The sequence below is a fragment of the Mytilus edulis genome, chromosome 13 (genome assembly GCF_963676685.1).
Source record: "Mytilus edulis chromosome 13, xbMytEdul2.2, whole genome shotgun sequence".
NCBI classification, from domain to species: Eukaryota; Metazoa; Mollusca; class Bivalvia; order Mytilida; family Mytilidae; genus Mytilus; species Mytilus edulis.
The window spans coordinates 43,190,001-43,204,656 of NC_092356.1; the positions used below are offsets into that span (position 1 = coordinate 43,190,001).

Consider the following 14,656-nt stretch of genomic DNA (forward strand, 5'->3'; position numbering starts at 1 on the left):
CAGTAATTTTGTATCGAGCTCTCATTAGTAATCTCTATGTAAAACTGATCATAAATGTCTTTTTGTAATAATAAAATCGCCATCCCAGTGTCACAACGGTAAATATCATTATAACTTAATTACAATGATTGTGTACATACTTATACAAATATAATAGGGAGAGTATTTAACCTCTATGATAAATGTCTTAAACGAAATGAAAATTGTCAGTGGTGTTAAGAATAATTCCAAATATTGTGAAAAAATAATCTGTCCTTGATTGTATAACTCCAATAATGTTCAATCATTTACATATTTTATGTTCACAAGAATAATCTGGGATGAGAGAAAAATATTGTATTCCTGATAACATTACTGTGTTGTTTTGTCAAAGTATGATTAAAATTCAGCAAATGCGTCAACTAATTTTTGTAAACAGAATTTCAAAGTATATCTGAAAATGTTGGTCTTTTATTTTCACACGTTGCGCTTCAATATTTTTTTTGTTAGCGGAAATACGCTTTGTGCTATTTAACCTATATATTTGAAACTCCTACTTCAGAATTTTCCCTTTCATAAGTTTTATGAATTGAAATTTCAGTAACAGGGTAATTAACAATTTAACAGTTTCATTGAATATTTTCACTCTTTAATTAGAAATCATCACGAACAAAAACATTTTAGAAAAAGAAGTATTTTGTATGATGTTAAAAGTAGAATCATGTCGATGAAACAATTTATTTGATACAACAACCATAACATAAAGTGTAAAAGACAATTTATTGAGGAACAATAAATGTTTCAAAACAGCTTCAATACCTCTAAATTGTTATTGCTATGTTTTATCAATTTACGACTCGGAAGTGTGACACCATAAATAGGATTGATTTTCTCACCGAAACATGACTGAAATCTACTTTATTTACTATTTTCTTTTAATCTTTTTTTTTTTATTTTTAAAAAGACAGTCTGAATTAAAAAAAAAAATATTTTATTCTCTCGTTTGAATTATTCTGGATTTACAAAATCATGAAAAATCAATTATCTCTATCTCACTTTCTCTCGATCGATATTGAGATCGAAAATGAATCTTTTGTTATGAAACCCTTTGGTCTAGCTATATTTGCTTCACAATTTATTACGATGTATGTTAATTTTGATTATATTAATGACTTGGCAAAACATTGATGCAATCTAGAAACATTCCTAGCTAATTACTTAAACATTTTTAAAGGTAAATATGTGAATACAGAATCGAATTTGGAAATCCTATCACAGCCATATTGTCGAATGAGCCGTGTTTACTAACACAATGAAATAAGTGAATGCGATAACCTTGCAAATGTTCTGATCAACATCTTGAAAAAATCTCCGAACACATCGCCGACAAATTCAACAAAGACACAATCTTTATATAATGTAGTACACTCGCGTTTATACATACCGCTCATATGTGGTCCTTAAATATGTATAAGGCAATATAATAGGCATTCTTCCTGTCTGTCTTTTTAATATGTGAATCAAAACATTCGAAATATGTTGGTCAAGTGAATGTCAACCAAATGACACACACACACACACTCAATAAGGAGGATTTTTTTTAAGTGACGTAAAACTCAAGTTTCTACACAATTGATCTAGCTCTATATGTCGCAGTGTTGGAAATAAACAATACCGAAAAAGATAGGCTCCAATAAGTAAAATAACAAAAATACAGAAATTCACATATCTTGCTCGTGGAATGGCTAATTTAAAAGCCCAAACACATAAAATAAATTTTACTCATTCGGTACAGTTACTTATAACAAATTGTCTCGTTTAAAAATTTTGAAATTATACAAAACTAAGGTTTCAAGTTCCTCATGCAAATTTGCCTGTAGAAGGATTTTGCTACTTTTTAGGTATTTTTTTTTATGAACGCTCTTCAATTTTTGCGGTCTTTACACATCATTGGCTTTCAAATATTCAACTTTAAGCGTTCCTGATGAAGCCAAATCCAGAAAAGCGCTTCGGACGCGTCAAATTTATATCGTGTAGTTTTCATTTTTTACAACACTGAGTCTATACATCTGCTAGTGGACTATCAGTTCCAAAGAGCATCAACATGTACGGAAGTAGGTACTTCCGTACCGACATGATTTATAACAAATTATCTAAAATTGTCTATTTGTCAATTTTTAAATTATACAGAAACTAAGGTTATAACTCCCGTTGGAAAAGTTGTCTTTAGATAAATTTTGCTATTTTTAGGTCCATTTCGGTTTATAGCTCTTCAACGTTTTCGGTCCTTATACATTCGTGGCTTTATGATATTCGGCTTGGAGAGTTTCTGATGAAGTTTAATTAAGAAAAGCTTCGAACGCATGAAATTTATATCGTGTTATTTTCATTTTTTCCATACGTAGACAAATTGTACACCTTGAACTCCGTAAAAAAATCATATTTAGTATTAATATTCACATCAAAGCGTTTGATATTTCTAACACATAAAAAGCAAACGAACCGCTCTTTCATTGCTGTACTAAGTTTAAAAATTATATTTCAAGAATATCATTGGAAAATTTTTAGAAACAGATTTTAACTCCAATTTAATAATTATTGTTATACATTTTAAATAACAGTTGCTTCCAAAATGATTTATCTCTTAAACGAAGGGCCCAATCTCGTTTTCGCTACAGTAAAATTATATCTCTTAAACGAAGGGCCCAACCTCGTTTTCGCTACGGTAAAAGTATATCTTTTCAATGCATATGTACCTTCCTTTCTTATCATTTTAATTACCAGCTAAAAGATAAGCAAACGATTATGAGTACAACAAGTAAAACCCACAATCATATAATTACAAATCTATATTACATAGTTATACACGAGTAACAATAGTCAAAAATACAATTAATGCTTTTTTCAACAAATACAAAAGCGAACAAATTTTGATCTGAAACAGTGATTTTTATCTGAAAAGTTAATGATATATACAATATTAGGTCAATGTCAGAAAAATATAAACTTTTTTGTATGAAGATGAGAAACTGGGGAAGGGTGAAGTTTTAGCGAGCCCGTCCCCAGTTTTGTGCCGAGTACAAAAAAGTGTATATATTGTTTTTATACTTCAACTTAAATTAATAAATTGGTAGCTTTTAAATAGAAACATAGATGTCAAAGTTATTTTTTCCCCTTAATGGCCCCCAGATTGTGGAGAAAGTGTTCCATGATTAAATGGACATTATACAAAATATAGCTATGTTACTATATTTAGGAAGTAAACACAACTTGTTGAAGTATAAAATAAATTACATATATATAAGTAAATCTTATTTGTTTAGTTAATTTTCAGATTTATCAACTGCAATAGTCTCTCTATGGTGCATACAATTCGCTTGCAGCCGTTTAGCTCTGTTCAGATGCGAGACTGAACATGACTGGATAGACTATTGTATAGACTTTTTGAATAATGTTAAATCACAGACCAAGATTTATTTACTATCAATATTTGTATAACCACATGTTTATACCATGCAGTCAATGTATAACATATCGGGTCGTTCAGACTTGAGGCGTCATTAATGAGGCAAATACGACTTCAAACCTGAAAAAAAGTGTCAATATGCAATTATAGAAATTCATTAATACTTTGTCTTAAAGATAATTCTGGTTAGGGCATTATAATTCAAATAAACTATATATATTTAAAACTATGAAGGTGATGAACACTGTCCAAATGAATAATATGTATAGAATTTTAATGCAGGACACTGTCAAATTTTTATTATGTTCCTTTGGTGTGCTTATACATCATGACACTATGTTATTGTGCTTAGGTGAATAAATGTATTCTTGTTTTTCATTTTTCCTGATGTGTTTTGTCTTTTTTTGACGTTTTGGTTATCTTTTTTGACGTACATGTTTGTTTATATCGTGATAAAGATAATTATACACTGATGACTGCTGTTTCTCTATTTTGACTTTTTTCTTAGTAACTTTGTTTTATTCACATATTGTTGTATATATAAAGGAATGTTATATGACTATCATACATGTGACAGTTTAGCTTGCTATAAAACCAGGTTTAATTTAACATTTCCTACCTAAGTAAATACCTGTTCTAAGTCAGGAATATGACAGTTGTTTTCAATTGGTTTGACTTTTAGAGGTTTGAACTTGCGATTTGAAAAGGAACTTTCCATGCTTTCCGTTATTGATTTTTCTTAAAGCTCGGTATGTTTTGTTATTTTGCTTTTAAATACTGGTTTAAAATTCCGACAACAGCTGGTACCGATGCAAACTCCCCGGCAGTTCCAGTTCCGATCCGCATACGGGCCCAAATACTACTCTACACTAATTGATGGAGTAAGGGAAAACAGTTCCGGAACGGAAACGATAACTGTCCGGAGTTTGGTACCGATGTTCAAATCTCATAAATGGATTTATCAGATACAAATCAGGATAAATAACAAAAAAGTAGAGAATACAAAGTAGTTCAAACAGTAGAGAGACCGAATGCATTGACATGCTGCTTCTTCATCCAGGATGCTTTAACTAATTTACTTCTCATACATCTTGAAACCATAATTTCCTCACCTCCAGACTTTTCAGTGCTTTGCAATGTAATTTCCGGTGATGTTGATCTTGAGGAGTCATCATCAACGTCAGACAGAAAACCGTCACGGTGGAGTAACCAGTATGTACGAACGTATCCATGAAAAGCATTTAGAACATCTCGATCTTGCTGCAATATAGTAAGTGAGGTGGCTGCTAAATGATAAACATTTAACAAAAACAACAAACAAGGCATTTAAAGATTATGGTTCAAGTATGTTCTGTAATGATGGTTGACTGTCAGTCGTAGATGGCAATTTCGTCGGTACTTGCTGTATTCAATTATACATTCTATTCATTTTTTGAAGTATAAATACTCTAAGGCACGCATAAGTCAATCTCATTTTGAAGTTATGTGGCTGTTATGTTCTGATACGGTCGTTTGCTCTTATTGACTGGTTCGTTGTTAATACAAATTAATCAGGAGAAATGGCTAATATTTGAAAATTGAGTACGTGTGTAGGTAGGTGTTACTTGTATTTGTAATTATACCTCTTTTTTATTTTGCCATTTTCAGTTTGTCTTCGAATATCAATGGTGTGTCTTACGACTCTCTTTTTAAACAGAACATTTTAGAATATAAGTTCTAAAAGCAAACAAGTAATTTATTTGATTAATACTCACTTTCATTTCATCATCCCGTCTTTCTTCCATGACAAAGCCACCAAACACGTTCAATAAATCTCTAGTAGTATGGCTTATTTGTATCTTGTTTGCTACAGAAAATATGTGTAAACATTTCAGAAAATACATTATGTCAATAAGCATAATGTAGAAGATGAACGCTCGTTTCGTCTAATTTGCATTAAATATTTTACATCTTCGGATAATAATTTCACATAACGGACCTGCAAGAAACTAATAACAGGGGTAAAAAGGAGAGGTAACATCAGCTTCAAAAAATGCCATTGATCATATAATTTTCTTGTGATTTACAACGTTCCTTGGGTTGAACATTCATAAGTAACTGCATAGGCGGATTCAGGTCGGGCCCCTTTCATGGGAAAAATTTGGTTGATTGTATAGGGGATCACTGAAGCGTGATTGGAGCGCCTCCCACCTTACAAAAAGTTCTGGATCCAAACTGTGATAACAATCTCTTTTGCTGATAGGTTAATAATTTAGAAAGAGGTATTGTATTGTATCTTGGAGACCCCTATATATAACGTTGCAATGAAACTTGTGCAATTTAGATACCGATTTTTGTGAGAAAGGTCAAATGTTTGGTTAATTCTAACGTATATAAAACAGACGTAATCATTTTTTGCACCTGTCCTAAGTCAGGAACTAGATTTTCAGTGGTTGTCGTGTGTTGTTGTAGTTAAGATGTGTTTCTCGCTTTTGTGTAGATCTTCTTATATTCATGTCCATGAACTTGACTTTTCAATCGTGTTGATAATGTTCTATATATCCATTTGCAATACCTTATCCCCTTATCATTTAGTTTGTAATGAAACAAATGTCTTCCACATTTGATTGTCATCAACTGTATGAAATATTCTTTATATTTTTTTATAGACAATTATATTTAAACATACCTCTGCCCTGGGATTCCATTTTGGACGCAATGCTGACTGTTTCACCAAATAAACAGTACCTAGGCATTTTCGTTCCAACAACTCCGGCAAGAACTGGTCCTGCATTTAGACAATTCAAAAGCAAAGATTAAATACACATGTACATCTATGGCAGAATGGTGATTTATTAACATTTGTATGGAATCATTTAATGTTAAATATTTGAAAGCCTGCGATATACAGAAAGACAACACATTGATTACAAAATCAAAAGGAAAGAATAGTTGAGCAGTTCAATCAAATAAATGAACACGCATGGATTTTGGACATCTGGATGTCCAACCTTTGTTTCGATAAGAAGAGCTATTAAAGTAATATTATATAGCCTTACATCAAAGTTACGTCCGAGTATAAAAATCAACACACAATATCATATAATATGTATACCTGAGTGTAATCCGACTCGAAGTTTGAATTTGGTTCCAGGTAGGTGTGGAATTTCCAGTCTCCTAATATTATCTATAAGATCAAGGGCCATTGTGCCTATTTCCGATGCATGTCTTCTACCATTTCGTCTAGGAACACCTAATAAATTGACCTTCTTACAATAAATCATGCATTTCTGCAACATTTAGAAATTGTGAAAGACTTTAGTAAATAAGAATCTTTCCTTTTGGTTCAAGCACCAACCAGATCTTAATTATGATATTTATAGTCATTGTTGGAAATCATGCGTTAACCATTTGGTTTATTTTTTTAACGCGGAATGTTGTGAACTCGTAATGGATCAATGTAAATAATTCAAGAACTTTATTTTACAAAGGAAATTTTGAAAACAAAAATGGGGTAAATGTGTCTTTGACGAATACCTGACATCAACCTTTAATCATAGATAACAAGGTTCATCACACCATTTTTATGTTTTTATAGACGTTTTTTTTTTTAATTTGCATTAGAAATCGATGTATTTGTTATACTTTTGGATAAGATTAAAACACATAAATGTCAATACACGTTTAAAACTATAATAGTGTAACTCACCAGATACGACCATGTAGGCATCACCAATGGTCTCTACCTTATAAACGTCATAAATCTCAATTCTAGCATCAAAGCTTAAATACAGTCCATTCAACATATCGACAACCTGTAGAGGTGAACTCTGCGCAGATATACTTGTGAAACCCACAATATCACTAAAAAATATTGTGGAATCTCCATACTGTTCAGCATCTACTTCCTCGCTTCTTTTTAGACGCTCTGCGACACTCTTTGGCAACATTTGGTATAATAGAATATCAGTCCGTTTCTTTTCTTTGTTTAAGGCTTTAGTCCTAAAAGTAATACGGATTTATGATAATGGTATATACACAATCATTCTCACAATAGAAAATTCAAGTTTGAATTTTTTTTATTTATTTTTTTTATTTCGAAAACAGTTTGCTTGTTTGAATTTCTTGCAATCATTTTTGGAATACACGAAAATGAATATTGTAGTAAAGAGATTGGCGACCAAAGCGAATATCTTGATTTATCCTCATCAAAACGGTAAAATATATTAATAAGGAAGCCAGTTTCAACTTTTATCTCAGAAAGTTGCAACTTTAATTTCTTAATAATGTTATCAGTACAGAGTTTTGAAACGGTGTGTAATACATCAGCTCAGTATACCGACACCATAGAGGATAATAACCATTGGGACCAGCAGTATCAACCTAGTGCTTAAAAAACAAATGACACCCCATATATATGTTTGGATTACCTAGATTCAAAATAGGGACTCAAACCCTCAAATTTGAAAACCAACTATATAAAGAAACTGGATATGTTAGGATCTGATTAATTTAAGTGATCATGACATCAAAAACCATTTTTCTAGTATAATTAATCCAAGCCAAAATTAATTTCGTACGTTTGATACCAAAACTCATCAGTCTTTTAATGGTACGTGTTGTCATTTGTCTATAGATATGTAGATGGGATTATTTGTGTGAAAATGCTGCGAAAAAGCATAGAGAATATCAAATTGTGAGCCATAACACGAAAAATTTGATATGGTAGATGTTTTCAAGTTGAATATAACAAAGCTAGTATTAAAAAAAGTGTTCGTTTGTCGGAGTTACTTCAAACATATTGCGTAATGTGAGGCCTGCTAAATTTATGAGATGAATGTTAATAAATTAAAAAAATTGATGCGTTTTGAAATATTTTAGTAAACTATAATATATAATGAAGTAAATGATTTTCAAAACTGTATTGATATTGTGTTCCGAACTATATGAAACACATATGTTATATGAATTCAGCCGAAATCGTTCAATAAGTACTGGTTATCTTATAAATTATTACTAAAAACTACGTCATTGATCTTTGTGTGAGATGGTTTGACTAGCAAGTGATAATATACCCTTTTGAAACGTTATGGAAGCCTCTTCATACGCAGTTTCAAGCTTAAACTAGCAGAAACCAAAATGGTGCAGTTTTTACAGGCAAATATTGTTAATGTTATTGTCCCCAAAAATGATTTAAAGGTATATTGAAAAACTACAAACAGAAACAAATCCTAGAACTCGGTTATATCATCATGTATATTTCATAGATAATAAGAAAATGAAAAAAAATTTGACCTTATACGAAATTATTTTTTAAAACAATCAATCGATATTGTGAGACATTAGAAATTGAAAAAAAAATTCAGGAAAACCTGCTTGCTGTTCGGTGTGAGCCAAGGATCCGTTTTAAAGGTTATGATTTGACCTATAATTGTTTACTTTGTACACATTTTGTTTTGGTATATATTGAGTATCCTTTATTAAATATGGTATAAATGTTAGTAATTCACGAAAGGTTTAAACGTTTTACTATATTGTGATAAAGCATCATTGTCTGCAGTTGAAGGATCTGACCCATATATGTTTAATTTTTGTTGAAGTTATGATGTATCGGTGCATTGTTACATTTTTTAATATCAATTACCAAAGTGACACACAATCCTACCTGTTGGCGATGGAAATTGAGTACTTTTGGATTTCAGATGTTAATGAGTACACTGCAAATACAATCAAAGGGCATACAATAAGAATGACACCAAACACAATGCATATAGTTATGACACTTTGAAGTTCTTTTTCAGATGCTTTGGCGAGACTTTCGTCGATGGTCATGGCGAGCTCATTTTGTGTACGTGTCAAGACTCCCTGATATATTGTCATATTATCAAACCATCTTTCAGCTTCAACTATAGATGCTTGTGTACTAGTATAATTATTTGACTTAATTCTGTTTCTATAATCTTCTATTGGGACAATAACCTCGGTATTTTTAGCCAATTCTATGTTATAAATGTCAAATGCTATTTTCGAGTAGAATCTGGCCGATTCAAAAGTGACGTTAGCTCGATCCTGATTTTCCATGAACAAAAGATACTTTTCTCTTGTTTCAAAACCGCCAGTAGCGTAAAAGGATACTCCAAGCGCCCGTTCTCTTCCAAAAAGTTCACTAGACACAATAATTTCTTGATATGCAACCACGTCTTTCCAAACTGAACCGGTACTCGATTCGCTAATTGCGTCGTATAACCATTTCAATAGAACCATTATGCTGTTGGAATAGAAATCTAGTTCAGTTTCCACGGACTGATTATAAACGTCAAGCTGATATCGGTGTTTATTCAAATATGAGAGAAAACGTTCCCTTGTTTCCATTTCCATCACTATGTCATCTCCTCTCGGCCATTTTGATAAATTTTGAATTGCAAGATCAGTATCCGGGTATCTCTGCAGTAGAAAATCCTTGGTCTCTGGCTTAATATTGCTGACATAAAGGGCACTCATATCTCGTTCAAACTGAATGGTACGCAGTAGCGCTCCTAATTCTATGCTGAAGAAGAGCAGTTCTCGAACATTAGCAGAACTGATGTAGTTGTCGATGGCTATTGCAAATGTGTTTGCTGTCATGCCAGTAATTACTAATACTGGAATCATAACAACTGACAACATCTTTATCATTTGTTTACGTTTCCCTGCATCTGTGATAGGATTACCTTAAAAATAAAATATTTAGTGCGATAGTTTACATATTTAGGTTACTTCCGAAACTGACAGGAATATGGAAAAGTATCAAGCTTTTTGTAACTTTTTTACATATCATTAAAACATAATGTTCTCTGAAACTGACTTCATCAGGATCCTCAATTATTTAGAATACAAGAATGTGTCCTCAGTACACAATGCCACATCCGCACAATCATTGTCTATGATCAGTGGACCGTGAAAACGGGGTGAAATCTCTAATTTGACATTAAAATTAGAAAGATTTTATCATAAGAAACATGTGTACTAAGTTTCAAGTTGATTGGACTTCAACTTCATCAAAAACTATCTCGACCAAAAATTTTAACCTGTATCGGGACGATCGGACGGACGGGAGGACGAACGAATGAACAGACGGTCGCACAGATCAGAAAACATGATGCCCATAAATGGGGCATAATAAAAACAGTATGTTATTAGTTTAATGCGTCCGAACTTTTTTTCATGCTTTACTTTCACCGGGAATTATTTAATGACAAGATAGTTTTTGAGTTCGGAAGACTCACTTTAAACGAGCGATGAGAACAAACTGTACTCCTTTTATTGCCGACTTTTTCTTTAATATATGACGCATTTTATTTATTTGGAGTTGTTGTTCCTTCAAGTATCTTTAATTTCGTTGAATTCCTCAACTTTTTTTACTTTATCCTTGTGTTTTATATACTATATCAACTAAAATGTTCTCTGGTATGTATGATAAGTTTGGTTGGTTTTTATAACATTATCTATACTTATATCGTTTATAATTGATTAGTAAATAAACTCATCATAGATATCAGGATTTACTTTTGTATTAATGCCAAGCGCGCGTTTAGTCTATGTTCCGGACCATATGAGTATTTGGACCATACGCGTCTGGTCATGACCATATGGGTATATACTCATATGGTCCGCCCATACGCGTACGGTCGGACCAGACGCGTATGGTCGGGGTAATTAACACTATGTAAAACACTGTTACAGTTTACTTTTAAACTTATAAACAATTACTATTCATCTGGTATGATCAGATAGCCGTGGTGTAGTGGTTAGTGCATCGGACTACTTACCTAAAGGTTCCTGGTTCGATTCCCGTTTGGGATGAAAATTTCAGGAACTCAATTTTCGGCTCTCCCTCGACACCATCTGCGAGTATGGTCTTGAGAAAACTATGATAGTCCGTCGGAAGGGGACGATAAATGGCTGACCCGTGTTAAGAGAGAGCCATATCTCTTGCACGTTAAAGACACCCTTGTATATTTCGAAAAAGAGTAGGCTAATGCCGTTACAAGGCAGCACTCGCACCCGCAAAGTGGAAAGGGATTAATATAAGTTGCAAAAATTGTTTCCCAATCCACTATTAATAAATGTTTAAACTATGATAGTTCATTAAATTTTATTATTATATTATAATTAAAATTAGCTGAATAAGAATAAGAAGTTTCACATAGTTAATTTTATTTTATTTTACTATAATTGTGAAAACTAGGATAAACAGGCTTTTCACTCGCAAACAAAAGGTTAAATGAAAAGGATCGTGCACAACCAAGACTTGAAAATGACAAAAAGAAGCTATGATACCGTGTGGAAGTAAATGTCACCCCTAGCCTACATACAAGAATGTAATTAGAGATGAAAACTAACTATGGCATCAGTGTTTAATTTTTACGTAGTATTTGAATTATAAAAAGAATACACTGTCATGTAAGTAAACCATCAGTGTTTTTTTAGATAAAGTTTTTGTATTATTGAAACTTTTAAATGTAATTTAAAAAAATACCTATATGGTCAAAATACTCATATGGTTCGGCCCGTTAATAACCAAACGAGTATTATACTCATATGGTCCGACCATATGAGTATACACATATGGTCATGACCATACGCGTATGGTCCAAATACTCATATGGTCCGGAACATCTACAAAAGACTCATCAGTGACGCTTGAATCCAGAAAGTTAAAAATGACAAATAAAGTACGAAGTTAAAGAGCATTGAGGAACAAAATTCCTGAAAGTTTTGCCAAATACAGCTAATCTATAACTTAGGAACAAAAGTCATAGTATTTCAAAAATTAACATGTGTTGTAACCAGATGATTTATCAATATGACATATCAATGTAGTAATTTACCTCTACACACTGCGTCACATCTTGTGGCTGCTTGTCTCATACTCAGCATGTCCATTATGGCTGTATTCAGCTGTGATGGTGTAAGGGAGAGCATCGAAGTGGTGCTTGCTGAAACACGGGACATCTGTTTCTCCTTATCAGATGGTTTCACTTTCGTTCCAGTCATTTTGTGATTAGTTATTCTTTAGCTTTCTGTCTCCCCTATTTTTGTCTCACTATTAAACCTGAAATATTGCAGATAATTGATTCAAAAGATTAGTAATTTGCTGTTCAAATAAGATATCTTAAAAAGCAACTATAAATAACAGATTTTTAGGTATGTTGTGTCTGTGGGACATTATTTCCGAATTGTTGTTAAAACAATTCAAAAGATTGGCTATGTTTTTTACAGGTACACTTTATCAATAAAGTTTCAAAAGAAAGTTGATAAAATGAATTAACTAACAGCACATAGGCATGACTTTTATGCAAATTCTATAAACTATCTAGATCGTTTTGTATATATAAATGTCGTCGCTGGATCGATGTCGTCACAACGTTTATCCAAACCTATGTGTATTTCTTTTCAGTAAATACATACTAGTATCTACTAGATTTAGCATAAAAGTATCATCTCTAACTAGACAAATAATCAAATTGATAAAAGAAAATGTGGTATGAGTGCCAATGAGACAACTCTCCATCAAAGTCACAATTATAAAAGTAAACCATTATAATTCAAGGTAAGGTCTTCAACACGGAGCCTATGCTCACACCGAACAGCAATCTATAAATGACCCCAAAATTACTAGTATAAAACCATTCAAACGGGAAAACCAACGGTCTTATCTATATAAAAAACGAAAAGAGAAACACGTAGGAATCCAATAAAAAGACGACAACAACTGAACATCAGATTCCTGACTTAGGACAGATGCATGTCGACAAAGTCGTAAATATTCTAAACTTATCTGAATGGGCAGTAGATAGGGGCAGTTTGTTGTTATCAGATATAACACTTTAAGGAGAAAATAAAGCACCTTTGATACAATTGACTCTGACGATTAATATACTTATTTAATAAGTTTGTTCGTTGCTTCGCGTATGTTAACAGTTAAGACATAAACAATTATCGTTGATACGGAGCCCCGCTAGGGACATGCACAGAAAAAAATATAATGTGCGCACAAAACAATATAGTGTGCGCACAGAATAATATAGTGTGCGCACAATTTAAATATATTGTGCGCTCAACTTAAACATATAATGCGCACAATATAATATGGTGTGCGCCCAAACTTAGGAAAACAGTTTTCACTTGACCATGAACTCATTTTATGGATCATTAAACAAGGTTAAGGGTTCGTGGTTTAGACAAAATCTCAGATACCAAATGCAATAGTTTGGTCGTATGAAACGATATTAATGTGTAAATGTCCACTTGACAGGTGTCATCTGACCTTGATATCATTTTCAGGGTTTATTGGTCAATGTTAAGTATCTCAGAATTGGTTTATTTTTTAGATATGATAATAAAGGTATAGTTTAACTGTATTTAATGTACAAAATCATTATATGACGCGCATGTTGCATAGGTTTGTTTCTCAGATACATTTGGTTCTTCAATTCAGCAAGAAAATTGCACTCCCAAAGGCGCGCTTCAGCTGGCCCATAAACAAAAATATGTACTAGTTCATCGATAATGGACGTCATATTAAACTTCTTATGTGTTTCTCGTTTTTTTATATAGATTAGACCGTTGGTTTTTCCGTTTGAATGGTTTTACACTAGTAATTTTGGGGACCCTTTATAGCTTGCTGTTCGTTGTGAGCCTAAGCTACGTGTTAAAGACCGTACCTTCACCTATAATGGTTTTCATTTATAAATTGTGACTTGGATCGATAGTTGTCTCATTGGCACTCATACCACATCTTCTTTTATCTATCCAAAATATATACAAGAACCTTAAATTAAAATTCATAGAAGACCAACCCAAAGGCCAGAGGCTCCTGACCTTGGACAGGCACGAAAATGCGGCGGAGTTAAACATGTTTAGTGAAATCTCAACCCTACTTTTATACTTCTAGCTAATGCAGATAAAAAAAACCACAGCAATACCGACAGTAAAACTCAGTTTAAAAGAAGTCCGTATCCGATGTCAGAATACATTACAAAAAAAACTTAACAAAATGACAATTGTACATAAATCAACAAAAGACTACTAGCAGTTACTGACATGCCAGCTTCCAGACCTCAATTAAACTGATTTAAAGATTATGTCTTAATCATTTGAATATCAAGCACAATGCCTCCCGTTAGAGGTTTAATATCAAACCATCATAAAATATACGAGAAGAATATAACCCGTATTTGTATGAGCTAT

General features: G+C 32.6%; 1 protein-coding gene across 1 annotated transcript; it reads right to left on the reverse strand.

Moving 5' to 3' along the window:
• Positions 1-4,456: 4,456 nt before the first annotated feature.
• On the reverse strand, positions 4,457-12,395 carry LOC139500341 (uncharacterized). Its single transcript, XM_071289084.1, has 7 exons — positions 12,295-12,395; positions 9,090-10,134; positions 7,134-7,426; positions 6,540-6,677; positions 6,114-6,212; positions 5,200-5,291; positions 4,457-4,705 (listed from the first exon to the last, which is right to left on the reverse strand). Exons 1-7 carry the CDS (start codon positions 12,386-12,388, stop codon positions 4,457-4,459), a joined length of 2,010 nt encoding a protein of 669 aa, XP_071145185.1. The 5' UTR covers positions 12,389-12,395.
• Between the last annotated feature and the right edge of the window lie 2,261 nt (positions 12,396-14,656).

Coding starts and splice junctions, on each gene's coding strand:
- LOC139500341 (XM_071289084.1), bottom strand. CDS start 12,388: ATGCTCTCCCTTACACCATCACAGCTGAATACAGCCATAATGGACATG. Junction 10,135..12,294: donor ATGTGACGCAGTGTGTAGAG/GTAAATTACTAC, acceptor TTTATTTTTAAG/GTAATCCTATCACAGATGCA. Junction 7,427..9,089: donor TCAATTTCCATCGCCAACAG/GTAGGATTGTGT, acceptor TATTACTTTTAG/GACTAAAGCCTTAAACAAAG.